At 42.2% G+C, this 16,261-nt stretch overlaps 1 protein-coding gene across 1 annotated transcript; it reads right to left on the minus strand.

Annotated features, from left to right (window-relative positions):
• Positions 1-571: 571 nt before the first annotated feature.
• LOC308691880 (sterol 26-hydroxylase, mitochondrial-like) lies at positions 572-15,732 on the minus strand. Its single transcript, XM_081367446.1, has 10 exons — positions 15,676-15,732; positions 8,019-8,418; positions 7,555-7,745; positions 7,168-7,367; positions 5,586-5,783; positions 5,326-5,489; positions 5,063-5,229; positions 4,857-4,938; positions 4,568-4,768; positions 572-994 (listed from the first exon to the last, which is right to left on the minus strand). The coding sequence occupies exons 2-10, from the start codon at positions 8,256-8,258 to the stop codon at positions 854-856; spliced, it is 1,584 nt and encodes a 527-aa protein (XP_081223572.1). The 5' UTR covers positions 8,259-8,418; positions 15,676-15,732; the 3' UTR covers positions 572-853.
• Positions 15,733-16,261: the final 529 nt, after the last annotated feature.

Genomic DNA, 16,261 nt, shown 5'->3' on the forward strand with positions numbered 1-16,261 from the left:
TCACTACATGATTTAGCAGCAATACAACATTGTAAAACATAGCCCCATTAAGTTATGTGAACTTAAAACTTTTCTTTCACTCCAATTGTTATGATAGTTTTTTGTATATATTTGGATAAATCAAGTTTATAAGTTTTCAAGAAACAATTTCTTGACTACTTTTGAGTTTTATTGTAAGGAATAATTGACGATGGACCGTTGAATTATTACAAAAAGTATGCACACTCTGTTATGTAAAAAATTTATACATACATACACAGTAGTCAACATTTGAAGTGGATCAAAAAAGTTCATCAAAGTTGTCTTAACACAAGGCCGGGTATTGTTCAAAATTCATGTATAACTTTGATGAAAGGTTTTGATCCACTTCCAATGTTATACATATATATGCATACATATACAAATATATTACCGTAGTCATTTCATTTGTTACATAATTTAATTTGTTTAACTTCTATCAGTTGCTGTTATCCACAACACATTCCAATGTATATCTATTGCAGTGATATATTATAAATATTCATAAATCCCCTTACACTAATACTGAACAATAATAAAACAAAGATATTTTGGATTCATTAAAAAGTTTAATTTATTTCTTAATTCAAGTTCATAAAATACAAATATATCAGCATAATGAAATACAATGCACAAGAACAATTTAATGGCAAGAGCTATATAAAATAGGGTGTGGAACAAAATCATTTTTCACAGTGTAATTCAGGGTCCTTTATATTGCATACTCCAAAGAACAACAGAATCATAATCAAATGAAGATAAAGAAGTTGACATATTCACATGATTGACTTCAGTTGATAATTTTCATATGTACACAAACAGTGGTCGTCTTTAGCTATGCTTCAGATTCAGAATGTATCTTCGGTCTCTCCACAAAGTGGAAGTTAACCTGCCGGTCTGGCGCAAGCACTGTGCGATTGACTGACTGAACCTCACCTACAGTTTGGTCCGGTCTGATTTCAAACAACTTGATTATCTGGAATGAAAAGATGCAATTGAAAAGCACAATTAATAAATGTAATAGAACTGTCTGGCACAAAATCAAAAATAAATATGTCTGTTCCCTTTCAAAAGCAACTCTCAATGCTGCGCTTAGCAGTGGGAACACGTCTTCATGTGACCATCTGTGAATTATGTGTATAAACCCGGGAAAGAATTTGGCTTTGAACTTGACGGCCTCTGACAGTGACCTCACTGGAGTGCGTGCTCGTCAGAGGCTATAATTAGATGTGATGTAGGTGCACCTTCAGTTTTCTTTGTTTTCAGAGCCATACTGTGTGTGTGTGTGTGTGTGTGTGTGTGTGTGTGTGTGTGTGTGTGTGTGTGTGTGTGTGTGTGTGTGTGTGTGTGTGTGTGTGTGTGTGTGTGTGTGTGTGTGTGTGATTCAAGCTCTCTGCCTATCTTCTGTTGAAATTTCTGACAGCGAGCAGTCTTTTCTTCAATTCAAAAGGATTATGAGCATCATACAGAGTAAGTTTTGTGTGCTTTCGTGTTCACAGCCCATGCCTGAACTCAACACACATCAGTTCTGCTTTGTTTGTCTGGGGGAAGAGCATGCTGCCCGTGCATTGGACCAGGGCGATTGCAAGCACTGTGAATTGTTCACAGTTAAGGTGCTTCGTGCTCGCCTTACTTACTTTCAAAGGGCAGCACCTACATTGAGATCATAGGGCTCGCATGTTGATCTGGGTGAGGGGCGAGAGATGGATCGGTCTCTATCGCTCTCTCTCTCCAGATCACGATGTCCTTATGCCTGACTCCGAAGCGTGCCGCGGCTTCTCTTCGGCTCGGGTGGAGGACAGTTCTTCTCTTGTTTTTTATGATATGTATCTTGAGTTCACCACCTCAGAGCATACCTTGCGTGATGACAAAGTGCAAGAGAAGCTACTCAAGGTGGCCAGGTTACAGTTGGATTGGCAACAGGAACAAGATCTCCCCAGATGCTCTAAATTAGAGGACAGATTTCTATTCGGTGGCCAGGAGGAAGGGTCTCAAACAGGGTCTCTCCCCTTCTTTAAGGACCTCCATGATAAGATCTCTCGCCTGGGTCTCTGAGAGATCTCTGTCTCTCCACGTGACCAAGCAGACGGTGTGTACCATTGGCTGTTCTATGGGTGCTTTGGTTGGCCCGGAGCAGAACGGGCATCAGAGTAAAAAATGGAGTCTTTCTTCTCAATGCCCACCTCTCACCTTCTAGCCTGTTTGGCGACTCGGTAAATACAGTAGTCAGCAGGTTCAGGGAGGTGAAGAGACAGAAGAAAACGTTTGGACAGTTTCTTCCTCGCCATGCTCAGGGGGAGGGGCCGTCGACCACCTAGCCCCAACCCAGTCCTTCTTGGAGGAGAGAGGCACAAAAAGAGTGTAGCGAGTCGCGCTCCCCCTCATAGAGACTGGGGACCGCCTCATCACACTCAATAACCTCACAGGAGACATGACATCAGGAATATCGCCACCAAAAAGAAGAGGTCCTGGTGGCTTTGCACCCAGGTATGTGGGGGTGGCTACCAAGTGGCTCCTTCCTGGCACCTTTACGAAACCACTATAACATCCCCGCCACCTCTGTTGCTTCGGGGGCAGCGGTTTCCATCGAAATGCTGGGTGTTCCGTCGCCTCCTGTTTTTGCCCAGGAAACGGAACATCCAACATTCCCTCAACAGGAAGTATTGAAATTGGTACTGGTACCCCTTTCAGAAAATATGGTAGCATGGAATTTACTGGCCGGTATCTCTTCTCGGGTCCGAATGACTGTAGAAAAGGGATACAAGATACAATTCATGTTCTACCCCCGCGTTTCAACAGCGTGGTCCCCACAATTGTCAAACCGGAGCAGGTACATCTCATGTCACAAGAGCTGCAATCTCTGGACAGAGGATCATAGAACGTGTTCCCCTCACAGAGAGAAAGTCAGGCTATTACAGTCGGCACTTTCTGTTTCCCAAAAGAGAGAGGGGGGATCATGGCATCGGCATCCACGGTGATCCCTTTGGGCCTTTTGCACAAGGCCACTTTAGTTGTGGCTCAAAGCCAAGGGGTTATATCTCCAGATTATATCTCAGGGCCAACACCCAGAGGCATATAAGGGCTACGTGCTGTGGGCTACATACACTTTCTGTTTGGCTCAGACCCCAGTTCCTCGCCTAGGGTCCCACTGTTGTCATCGCAAAATGCTAACAACAGATGCCTCCCGTTAGGGTTGGGGAGCGGTCTAAGATGGCCGTCCAGCTCAAGGGGTCTTGAGAGGTCATCTTCTCGATTAATGGCACATTAATTACCATGAATTGATGGCTGTATTTCTGGCTCTAAAGTACTTCCTCCAGAAGCTAAGAGGCTACCATGTACTAGTGCAGGTGGACAACACTACAGTATACTCCTACATAAATCGCCAGGGCGGCCTGCGTTCGCACCCTCTGAACAAGCTAGCGCAACAAGTTCTGCTTAGGGCTCAGGACAAGTTCTTGTCCCTCAAGGGGAGCAGACTTACTGTCCAAACAGACATTACCGAATGGAGAGGGGAAACTCCACCCCGAGGTAGTTAAACAAATTTGGGAAAGATTCTACAAAGCAGAGATGGACATCTTCGCCTCAAGAGACAGTGCAATGTCCCCTCTGCTTCTCTCTGAGTTCGCGTTGGTCAAACGAAGTTTGGTTCTCAGAGATAATAACCCTCCTTGACTGCTCGCCCTGGGCGATACCAAACAGAAGGGACCTTCTGTTGCAAGCACATGGGACAATATTTCATCCCCGGCCCGAGTTGTGGAACCTTCATGTTTGGCCCCTGAAGGGTACCAGCTGAGGGACACTGGGCTTTCAGCCGAAGTTATTGCGACCATTCTCAGTGCTAGGGCTTCCCCCACGAGAAGGATATATGCCACTAAATGGGGTGTCTTTGAGTGGTAGTGTACTGCACATCACGTGAACCCAGTCCACTGCCAAGTTGCTTCAGTGCTGGAGTTTCTGCAGGAGAAAATATTAGCAGACACATGCCCCGCCACTCTTTTAGGGTGTACGTGGCCGCCATTTCGGCTTGCCACACCCTGGTTGATGGGGCATCAGTCGGGAAACACCCTCTGATCGCCGGCTTCATTCGCGGTGCCAGGTGACTAAGGCCACCCGTTAGAATCAAAGTTCCCTCACGGGACCTAGCTATAGTCCTTGAGGGGCTGATTTTTGAACCTTTGAACCTCTAGAGTAAGCGTCTGACAAGCTTCTGATCCTAAAAAATAGTTTTCTGATGGCAATCGCTTCACTAAAGAGAATTGGAGATTTGCAAGCTCTGTCGACCTCACCATCTTGCTTAGACTTTGCCCCAGGAATGGTGAAAATGATCTTGCATCCTCATCTTGACAACCTGCCTAAGGTTCCACTCTCGACCATTCACCCGGTCACTCTTGGAGCTTTCTGCCCTCCACCGTTTACAACGCAGGAGCAGGAGTGTGACGTCCCTCTTGGCCGTTGTTTTGTGTGTGTGTGTGTTGCATCTGTATTGTTTGCAGGTGACGTTTTTTAGGGAACAGGGTTACAGCTAAGTAACCCAAGACGTTTCTCTTACCCTTGCCAAAGCCAGATGCATCTCCAATTCAGCAATGCGACGGCCAACACAGCCTCTGACTCCAAAGCCAAATGGGATTGACCCAAATGGGTTGGGTCTTGTTCTGCCATCTCGGAGCCAGCGGTCAGGTTTGAACTTCCGTGGTTCTCGGAAGACTTTCTCATCACGGCTGATTGCATAGTGGCACAGAGTGAATGTTGTCTGTTAAAAAAAACCCAGCTGATTTAGTGATGTCAATTTCTAAACTGGCATCTCTCCTTTTCTTCCTTACAACATGAGGACAATTGACCTTTTTTGGGAAAAAGTGTCCACCAATGACAACATCATTTTCTGCAATAAGACGAGCATTCATGGGCACCACAGGATACATTCTGCAAAGAAGATTACATGTGCAAAGAGATTATAATATGCAGATATATATCCAGAATTTGCTGTTTGGTTGGCCACTGTCAGATTTTAATCTGGCTATGTATGTTACACCACATAATCCTCCACCTCAGTGTTTCCTTGATGACAGCTTTGAGGTAAGGCATGCTGTTCACTTCCTGTGCTGTTGGGACTCTGTCGCCCTTTAAGACTCTGGATACATCCTGATACAGAGCCTCTTGAGCTTCTGGATCTCTTGAGAGGAGATACAGTGCCCACAACATGGTGTTGGAGGTCTAGACCATGAACATAAACAAAGCCTTATGTTCTATCATTTTAAAACTCTTATATATTTTGTTTGAATAGTCAAAGATAGAGTATTTTTTTCTTACTGTGTCCACTCCAGCCAACAGAAGCTCAGAAATGCTTCCATAAACATCTTTACTGCTCATTTTAACATTGGAAAGCAGATAGGTGAGATACTCCCCAGCAACCTCCTGATTTGCATCCACGCGCCTCTGAATGGCCTCCATCTTCATGTCAATCATCTTTCCGGCTGTGCATAATCCATAAGTACAATACATCATCTCTCTGCACAACATGTCTGTATCTCTTGCTTATCTGAAGAAGATGTGTGAACTAACAAGCTCACCGAATTTGAATATTCCCTCCCAGCCATTGAGGTACCACTGCCAAAATGGCAAGTAACTGCGAGTCCAGTTGGGCAGCATCACCACAGGCATGCTGTAGGTGAACATTTGTGCAATAGAATTAATGAAATCCTGTGTCTCTGCAGGAATCTCTTTCTCCAGGCAGCCAATGCGCGTCTCAAACAGAATGGATGAGATTCCTGTATGAGAAAAGCAACAGGCAGAATATTCACAATTATTGTGGGCAAATGGAAAACGTTATGCTATTAATTGGCATGCATGATAAATTGGCATGCACATTAATTGCAATGATAATATAAGGACTATAATTTGATTCGTAAAATGGATGACTTTAAAACTGCTCACTGTGCAGTACCCAAAGCAGATCGCTGTTACTGCTGCATGACAACATTATATCATGTATCATATAGCAGAAGGATGTCACTTAATTAACTTTCTCAATAAAATAAATTCATAATAAAAATACCTTAATACTTTAAACTATTTGATTAAGTTTGAATTATAAATAAAGTCATGGATAAAGGGAACCGCTTCTACACTATCGTTCAAAAGTTTGGGGTCAGTAAGATTTTTTTTTTTTTAAATGAATACTTTTATTTAGCAAAGAAGACACATTAAATTAAAATAAATAAATGGCGTTCTTTTGAACTTACTATTCACTGAAGAATTTTTTTTATCAAAGTTTCACAAAAATATTAAGCAACTGTTTTCAACATTGATAATAATAATAAGATTTTTTTTCTTGAGCACTAAATCAGCATATTAGAATGATTTCTGAAGGATCATGTGACACTGAAGACTGGAGTAATGGATGCTGAAAATTCAGCTTTGTTATCACAAAAATTAATAACATTTTAAGATATATTAAAATACAAAACAGTTTTCTTTTAAATTATATTACAAATTGTGACAATATTGCTGCTTTTTACAGCACTGTTTTTGATCAAGTAAGATCTTGCCACACCTAAACTTTTGAATGGTAATGTAACTTAAATGGCTTAATTTGACAAGTAAAAATTACAGGTTATTTAGTATATTGCCATATTTGGTAAAATATATTATGTGGGGAAAAATGTCTACAAATGTTGTATTTTTCAAGCAATCATGTTGCATTTTTGAAAGAATTACTTAATTTCGCCCTTTGATGTGAAATGTTTAATGTTGCATAATTAGGTCTTGCACGAGTGTCAGGTTGGTTCCTGGTTACCCTTAATTGTGACAAGCCAGTTGTGTCTTCTATTGTCTGATTTTACAATAAGGTTCCATTTGTTAACATTAGTTTATTACATTAGTTGATATGAACTAACAATGAGCAACACTTTTACAGCATTTTTTTTTTTTTTACATTTACTATTAAATCATTAAAATCAAAAGTTGTAAATGTTAATATTGCACTGTGACCTAACATGAACAAATGTATTTTTATTAACATTAACAAAGGTTAGTAGGTGCTGTTTAAATATATTGATCATATAGTTCATGTTTACTAATGTATTAACTAAATGTTAACAAATGAGACCTTACTGTAAAGTGGAATTTCAAGTGCTTATGGAGGGGAAATACCTTCAAGGGAAAACCGGTAAAGCTCATTGGTCAAGTTAGGTACAAGATCCCCAGTGGGGCTCATTTCCCGCAGATAGTAAATCCGTTTGATGAAGTCTGTGACCACCGCATTGACCACATCTCCATACTGAACCGAGTCCTTTGGATGCAGCATGCGTTTGTTCAACACTGTCCGCAGTTTGTACCATTTCTCTCCTTCTCTATTGAAGAACATATTCTCTTTTCAGAACAGCAACAAAAAACAACATAAGTTTTCATAACATCACACAGCTACATTAGCCAAATGCACTTTGACCTCATAAAATCTCCTGACATGACTAGTCTTACATAATGTAGAATTTGCCAAACATGTTAAAGATAAAGAAACCTATGCCAATGTGTTTTTACTCTGTGAAAGGGCCGTAGCCGATGCCTCTCATGTCACGGTATTCTGTCCACAGAGTCATGTCTCCTCTGGAAGGAAACTTCTCATCTTTTCTAAGAAGTTCCTCGAGTAAGTCCACACTGTTTACTGAAATGGATTGGAAGTTTCCAGCATTCACTTTGTACAAGGGGCCATAAAGCTGTTTTTCATATAACTAGAGAGATGAAAAACAAGAGGTGAAGAACAAACAAGTGTTGGTGTTCAACAAATGTTGAACAAACAACCTCCAAATTGATTCAGAGTAACAAATAAACAAGAAGTAAACTGAATTATTTAAAAGTGTTCAATTATACAGTTGTTTCCTATCTATTCAGTGTCTTTAAAGGCAAAAGATTGACAGTCTGAGTCCATAAAAGGCAGAAATCATTTTAAACAGTCCTGCAGTTACAGTCACATGATAAACTACGGCTGTGTTTTCTTTCTTTACCTGCAGCTCATGCATGCGATTCAGGTACCCTTTAAAGATCAGTCTGTACAACATCCTAAATGTCTTGATCTCTGGGAGGTCAGCCACAGTCTTGAGCTTCCCATGGCTGTCCTGGACAGTGACAGAAGCTGCAGCATTACCCACTGCCCCTCTCCTGATGTCCGTGGTCGTTGTTGTGGGCCTCAGAAAACCAAATCCAATCCTTCTTTCTGCAGAGCTCAATGCAAAACGAACAGCCATTATGGAAGCAGGGAGAAGAGTGAGGGAAACACCGTCAACACCGATCCTCTTTCACACGGGAGGGAGAGGGAGGTGGGGCAAAAGCCTCTCTGGTTAACCCTTCAATATCTGTTGTAATGTAGTTTTGTGAGCAGGTTTGTTGCACATAATGATTTTTCACCTGTGGAGAAAATCGAAATTTCCTTCACTCAAAAACATCATTATTTACTCACCCTCATGTCCCTCCTTGGAACTCAAAAGTTGCTCTTTTTCATACAATGAAATGAATGATGACCACAGCTGGCCCCTGGAAGTGTGAACATTCTGCTAAAGTTCTTCTTTTCCATTACACCACAGAAATGAGGTCAAACAGGTTTGGAATGACATGCGGGTAAGGAAACTGAGTTTTCATTTTTGTGAACTATCCCTTTAACATTAACCTCTGCTCTAATTCCTACAGGGTTGTATTGAACCAACACAAACAAAAGGTTTTGAACCTTTTCAAAAAAACACACCCTGTTTACAACGGCTCTTATTCCTGAAATAAATTTGCTGAATGCTTAGTAAAAAGAATTTTTTCGCTCACCTAAAAAGGATTAGATAACATTTATAATATTGATGTTATGTGCCAAAAAAACATATAACTTAGTTTACTTATTTACATCACAATTAGTGCATCATGGGCCTGTACCATGAAGCCGGATTAGATGGCTAGCCAGCTATGTTTCAGCTTAGTTTCCGCCAACCCTGGATTTTAGGTACTATGAAAGTAGCTCGGCTTTAATCGGTGTTCGTTGCCATGGTATCTTACGCTGCACGGCTAACCTGCTCCGGGGCAGGTTATGTTCTGGATTCAAGATCTCAGACTGAAGTTTGACCAATCAGCTGAGAGCAAAGAAACATATAGGTGACGTAACTTATTCCAATAGTCGAGTCCCAAAATGGATAAATAGCCCTGGATAAGATGCAGTAGGCATTTTTGAGGAAAAGTACTTCAAGTGTTGTTTCTATATGATTTTTAGGTGCTGAATTCATTTCTGCCATATAACAAGTTGTAAACATCACTGTTTTGGCATAAACAATAAAAACAAAATGGCTGCCAAAAAAAAAAAATGTGTTAATGCATTTATTGCAGTTTAAACATTAAACATTAGAACTAAACTATGCATTCTCAGAATATTTAAACATGTAAACAATGAAAAAACAACATTAACATGAAAGGGACAGTTTTTAATGGCTGCTGGAATTATGCCAAGGTACCAAGGTACACTGGGAAGCATATCAGTGGAAATATGCAATTATGCCCAGCCCGAAGGGGGGGACTTGGAATACACATGACCCCAGGGGCTGCATATTGAGAATCACTGGGGTGTCCAGCTGCAGGTGGAATATTTCAAACCCAGGGGTGGCAAGGTGGCTTTCCGAGGGAAAGACACATGCTCAGAGAGGCTTACAGTGGACTACACACGTGGGGGTCGCCCAGAGGCCGTGTTAGGTGTCGCCCAGCCTGCAGCTCTACAGATGTCTGTTAGCAAGGCACCATGCGCTAGAGCCCAAGAGGATGCCACACTCCGGGTGGAGTGGGCCGTCACACCAAGGGGGCATGGTCGACCTTGCTGCTGGTAAGCCAAAGCAATGGTGTCCACTATCCAGTGAGACAACCTTTGCTTAGAGAGAGCCTTTCCCTTCAGCTTCCCACCATGACAGACAAAGAGCAGGTCTGAAGTCCTGAAACAATGTGTTCTGTCTACGTAAGCATGGAGGGGTCTGGGGTCTCAGGATCACGTAAGAGTTAGCCGGTCCAAATTCCTGGCACGCTTCGTCAACCGAAAATGCCTGCAGGTCCCCTACCCTCTTGATGGAGGCCAATGCAACCAGGATCACTGTCTTCATTGACAGGAACTTAAGCTCCACTGATTGCAGAGGCTCAAAGGGAGCACTCTGCAGAGCAGTTAAAACCACTGAGAGGTCCCAAGAGGGAACGAGAGGAGGGCGAGGAGGATTCAGTCTCCTCGCTCCTCTCAGGAAACTGATGAACAGGTCGTGCTTTCCAATGGACTTACCATCAACTGCATCATGATGTGTGGCAATGGCGCCACCATACACTTTCACGGTGGAGGGAGACAACCTTCGCTCTAACCCTTGTTGCATGAAGGAAAGCACGACACTGATCGGGAATTTGGTGGGTTCTAGATGTTTAGAAGAACACCAGTTGACGAAGAGGTTCCACTTCAACACATAGGCATGTCTCGTGGACAATGCTCTAGCGGAAGTGATGGTAGCCACCACCGCTGGTGGTAGGGTACTCAAACCTGCCTCGTCCCATCCAGGAACCACACATGGAGGTTTCAAAGATCGGGACGAGGGTGTCATAGGGTGCCCCGTCCCTGAGAAAGCAGGTTCTTTCGCAGAGGAATTGGCCAGGGAGGTGCTGTCGCGAGGAGTACTAGTTCTTGGAACCAGGTGCGGTTGTGCCAATACAGAGCAACCAAAATTACCTGCTCCTCATCCTCCCTGATCTTGCGCAAAGTCTGCGCAAGAAGGCTCACTGGGGGAAACGCATACTTGCGTAGGCCCCGCAGCCAGCTGTGCGCCAGTGCATCCGTGCCGAGCATGCCCTCGGGCAGAGATAAAACAGGTCGCAGTGGGGTGAGTCGTGGGAGGCAAAGAGATTTTCCTGTGCGTCACTGAACTGATCCCAAATCAGCTGAACCGACTGGGGATGGAGTCTCCATTCTCCAGCGAGAGGCTGAAACCGAGAAAGATCAGCTGCACGGTTCAGGTCTCCCGGGATATAAATGGCTCGAAGCGACCTCAGATGCTTCTGACTCCATATGAGGAGGGGGCGGGCGAGTTGCGACATACGGCAGGAGCGTAGACCACCTTGTCGGTTGATGTACGCTACTGGGGCGGTATTGTCTGATCGGACTAATACGTGCTGACCCCTGAGCAACGCACAGAAGCGGTGCAGGGCAAGACGTACACCCTGCAACTCGAGGCAATTGACATGCCAAAGGCGCTGGGGTCTTGTCCAGGAGCCCGCGGCAGCATGTCCATTGCACATGGCGCCCCAGGCCATTGTGGAGGCATCTGTTGATACAACAACATGCCAGGAAACTTGTTCTATGGGCACTCCAGCCCATAGAAAACTGAGGTTCGTCCACGGGGTGAAGGTCTGACGGCAGGTCGAAGTCACTGGGACTCGGAGCATGCCGTGTTGCCATGCCCACCTTGGGACTTGATTGCAAAGCCAAAGCTGAAGCGGTCTCATATGAAGCAAACCGAGCGACGTTACTGCGGCTGTGGATGCCATATGCCCCAGGAGCCTCTGAAATAGTTTCAGTGGAACTGCACTCTTGCCCTCGAACTGACGAAGGCAAGTTAGCAGTGACTGCGCTTGCTCGCTCGTAAGCTGCGCGCACATGGCGACCGAGTCGATTTCCATACCGAGAAAAGAGATCCTCTGCACGGGGCAGAGTTTGCTCTTCTCCCAGTTGACCCGAAGGCCCAGACAAGCTAGGTTCCGGAGCACTAGGTCCCTGTGTTTGCAAACCTTGTCTCGAGAGTGAGCTAGGATCAGCCAGTCGTCGAGAGGAACAAGGGCTGCCTCGACAACCTTTGTGAAGACGCAAGGAGACAGGGCTAGCCCGAAAGGGAGAACCGCGTACTGGTATGCCTGCCCCTCGAATTATTTATATATATATATATATATATATATATATATATATATATATATATATATATATATATATATATATATATATATATATATATATTAGAGGTGGGCATAGATTATTTTTTTTTAATCTAGATTAATCTAGATTAATTTTGAAATTAATCTAGATTAATCTAGATTAAAATGGCTCATTTGAATTCTGCCGATGGCATTCATAATATGTGTGCTACCCAAATAATGACTATAAAAGTAAGTCTTTGAGAACGGGTTTCTCAAGTCAGGTGGCGCATTAGACCAGGGGTTCATCTCCTGTTTCCAAAATGCATCACAAACTGCTTGAGAAAGCTGTTCTACTCACTGTAAAAGGTTACTACTGTACTGTTACCCTCCGTAGGCAACATTAGGTAGGCCTATGTTATAATCAACTAGGCCTACTATAGGCTATCAATTAGGGATGGGCGATATGGCCTAAAATCTATATTGTGATATACATTGCAGCCTCTTGCGACAATGAATTATGTTGTATACTTACAGTTTTGCACAATATATGTTCTCAAAACTACATACACCCTTTAAAAAAATACATTTGGCAGTTGTTTAGCAGGGTCTGTGTAACCTGTTCTGAAATGGTTTTATTATAATATACTGTATATGTAGTTTTGAGAACATATATTGTGCAAAACTGTAAGTATACAACATAATTTTGCAGATAAATAAAATTGAAGTACACTAGCTGCAGAGACTTAAGTAGCCTACGTATTTTCCGCACTATAAGGCGCACTTAAAAGCCTTTCATTTTTTCAAAAAACGACAGTGCGCCTTATAGTGCGGACCGCCTTATATATATGGACCTGGCACCTTATGTTAATGTCTGTAAAACAACCGCTGACTTAAAACCTTGTTTATACTGTCGGCTGGCACCGGAGCGCGAGCCTCCGCTGACTGCGCGCGCAACTCTCCAAACAGACGAGGCATTTATACTTGACGCAACTGTTTTGTTTTAGACAACACCAGACCATACAACTGATTTAGACGCGCAAACTGGGTGCCGGTGTGATGATGAGATGTACTAATATCCGTCTGCTCGGGCAGATTCGGCTCAAGTCGTGCATCTTCTGATGCGGAGGCGCGCGCGCTGTTAAGCCGAATCTGCCCGAGCAGACGGATATTAGTTTTTTTATTACCTTCGCGCTTATGCGGACGCGTCGAGTATAAACAAGGTTTTACAGCTCAGCCACTTGTTTTTTTTTTTTTATGTTTTTTTGCAAGTGGAAGATCTTGGTTTACATTTCGACTTTGGATGTGATCTTAGGCTTGAAAAGGTTGGTGACCATTGCATAACGCAAACCCAGTCAAACGTTTGACTGCAGTATCTTCTATTCTATGCGCCTTATAATCCGGTGCGCCATATGAAAACAGTTCTAAAATAGGCCATTCATTGAAGGTGCGCCTTATAATCCGGTGCGCCTAATAGTGCGGAAAATACGGTAGGTCTAATGTTTATTATAGCTTGGAGCTTATGAAACCCCAAATTTAAAATTAGAATATTGTCTAACTGATGTCTTTTCAGTTAAAAAGAAACACAACAACGATTCTTAAAATCGGGCGTAGACAGAGATTATGTGTTAACGTTACACCACTTAGATATATTGGAATAGGAATAATCTGTTCTACCACCTCAAATTCAAAACGAAACATTATATCACTGAATACCAGCGCGCGCGTATTATTCGGAATAATACGCGCGCGCTGGTATTCAGTGATATAATGTTTCGTTTTGAATTTGAGGTGGTAGAACAGATTAGTCGTGTGTAACAAACCGTTACCCCACACACTCTGTCTATAGTTTGCAGAGGTGGGACAAAGTCATTGTTATGCAAGTCACAAGTAAGTCTCAAGTCTTTGCCCTCGAGTCCCAAGTCAAGTCGAGTCAAAGATGAGGCAAGTCCCGAGTCGAGTCAAAAGTCAAAGCCAACAAGTCTCAAGTCGAGTCCAAAGTCCTACCATTTTAGTTTCGAGTCATTTCAAGTCCTCTTACCACAGAAATAAAATGTATACAAATCATGTATGTCTGTAAGATTTGTATTTATTTAAACCTCTTTTTATACAATGACATTAATCAAATACAGTAAAAAACAGAAAATTTAATTTTCACAAAAAAATTCACATGAATTTATTTCTTCTGCTGAACAGGAAGGAAGGGGGGCGGTAGATGGGTGCAACTGTGATGCAATTATTAAAGGAGAACTCCGGTCAATTTTAACATTGAGCTCATTTTTTTGTACATTTGGAGTGCTGTCAATACAGAGAACAACGACAAAAATCGGTGTTGCCTACACCGAGTTATTCTATTTTTAAAATTTGCACCCTGTTGACTTCAATGGGGCAAGTACTAAACCTGCTTTTAGGCTCTTAATATCCTTGATGTGTCATTACAAGTGCACAGAAAATGTGAGTGATTCCTTCTGAGTGAACACGAGCGGATCTGACTGCAGTAGATGTAAAAGATATGTATAAAAATGATGTTATTTAAGCCAGCGCAAATACCTGTTTACATCCTGTTTTTCGGTTGAAGTTCAAAGTAGTCGATTGCCGAGTTCACGCGCATAGGTTTAGTTACCTATGATCACATGCGTGAACTCGGCAATCGACTACTTTGGACTTCAACCGAAAAACAGGATGTAAACAGGTATTTGCGCTGGCTTAAATAACATCATTTTTATACATATCTTTCACATCTACTGCAGTCAGATCCGCTCGTGTTCACTCAGAAGGAATCACTCACAAGGCTGGGCACTTGTAATAACACATCAAGGATGTTAAGAGGCTAAAAGCAGGTTTAGTACTTGCCCCATTGAAGTCAACAGGGTGCAAATTTTAAAAATTGAATAACTCTGTGTAGGCAACACCGATTTTTGTAGTTGTTCTCTGTATTGACAGCACTCCAAATTTACAAAAAAATGAGCTCAATGTTAAAATTGACCGGAGTTCTCCTTTAATAATTGTAATTTTTGCATCACAATAAGTGTATTGTGATTGTCAAAACCTTTAAGTAACTAAACTATATTTTATTAGGTTTAGTGACAACATGTTACAATGTTTACATGGTTCGATTTCTGGTAAGCTAATACGCTTTTTTATTATTTCAGTTCAATTCACTTATTATGATTTGATTTAATATTGACTCATTTGGATAAATATTAGGTAGGCTACACAAGATAGGCATTAATTTTTCTCAAGAAAAAAACGACTCACCTAATGCTGTAAACAGAGATCCCTATCAGCTGGCAGTATTGGTTAAAAATAACACAAATTAAATATAATGCGTTTTTTAATTATAACAACAACTTTATTTAATGATAAGTAAAAATATAATAAACATGCAATAGTACACATATTTAGCAAAATACTCTCTATAGCTCTTTTTTCTAGCCAACTAACGTGCCTAACTTATATTATGGTCATTAAATGGCTTTCCTGAGGTAAATGTTATGACATAATTGTTCTCCAACTGTTTTATTGACCCCTTTGATTGATGGGTCGATATTATGTATGAGGAATATACATTTCGGTAAGTTGTACTGTATCTTTCAGCAGTGTTCATTCGCGTTTAACGTTATTTACTATCAGCTAGAGATGATCGGTTAACGTGCCGCTAGGGATCTGTCGTGTCACATTTACAAGCGCCAAAACGGTATTGTCTGAATTTCGTAATAAAAGTGACAGAGTCTGAGAGCAGAGATTTTTTATATCATAACTAACCTGCTCTGTCAAGTCTGTCGGTCTCCGTGTCCTCTTTGCTTCGCGATTTTTCTGTGCGTGAGAAAATGGATATGTGGCTACATCATTCGTTCAAATTCGTAGCATGCGTTGTGCCTGTTGCGCTTCATTGGTTGTCTTGCAATGTGCCTGCTTAGATGCTGTCGAATCAAAACAACGTGGGACTACAGTGATTGGATGTCTTGCAGGCAGCGCGCGTGCTCTCTGCATGCATACAGGTGGTGCACATTTTTTCACAGATGCAAATGAACAGAGCGGCGTGTGAACGTTTTTTCCCCAGTTTTCATGGGAAGTAGCAAGTCTTCTCGAGTCAAAAGGCGCAAGTCCAAGTGAAGTCACGAGTCATTGATGTTAAAGTCCAAGTCGAGTTGCAAGTCTTTGTACATTTTGTCGAGTCGAGTCTGAAGTCATCAAATTCATGACTCGAGTCTGACTCGAGTCCAAGTCACATGACTCGAGTCCACACCTCTGATAGTTTGCTGTTTGTCGGACGGCTTAAATCTGAACCAAGTCCAAATAATGGATGTTGCAAAAGATGTTGATCTTTTTCACCAGCTTATACTTTCAG

Source organism: Scardinius erythrophthalmus (assembly GCF_964197995.2).
Source record: "Scardinius erythrophthalmus genome assembly, chromosome: 6".
NCBI classification, from domain to species: domain Eukaryota; kingdom Metazoa; phylum Chordata; class Actinopteri; order Cypriniformes; family Leuciscidae; genus Scardinius; species Scardinius erythrophthalmus.

What these genes read in the sequence shown, in the direction of transcription:
- LOC308691880 (XM_081367446.1), bottom strand. Translation starts at nt 8,258, where the DNA reads ATGGCTGTTCGTTTTGCATTGAGCTCTGCAGAAAGAAGGATTGGATTT. An exon ending in GGCTACGGCCCTTTCACAGA is followed by an intron (nt 7,368 to 7,554) that starts GTAAAAACACAT and finishes GTTCTTCAATAG; the next exon opens with AGAAGGAGAGAAATGGTACA. An exon ending in GTCATCAAGGAAACACTGAG is followed by an intron (nt 4,939 to 5,062) that starts GTGGAGGATTAT and finishes TCTTCTTTGCAG; the next exon opens with AATGTATCCTGTGGTGCCCA.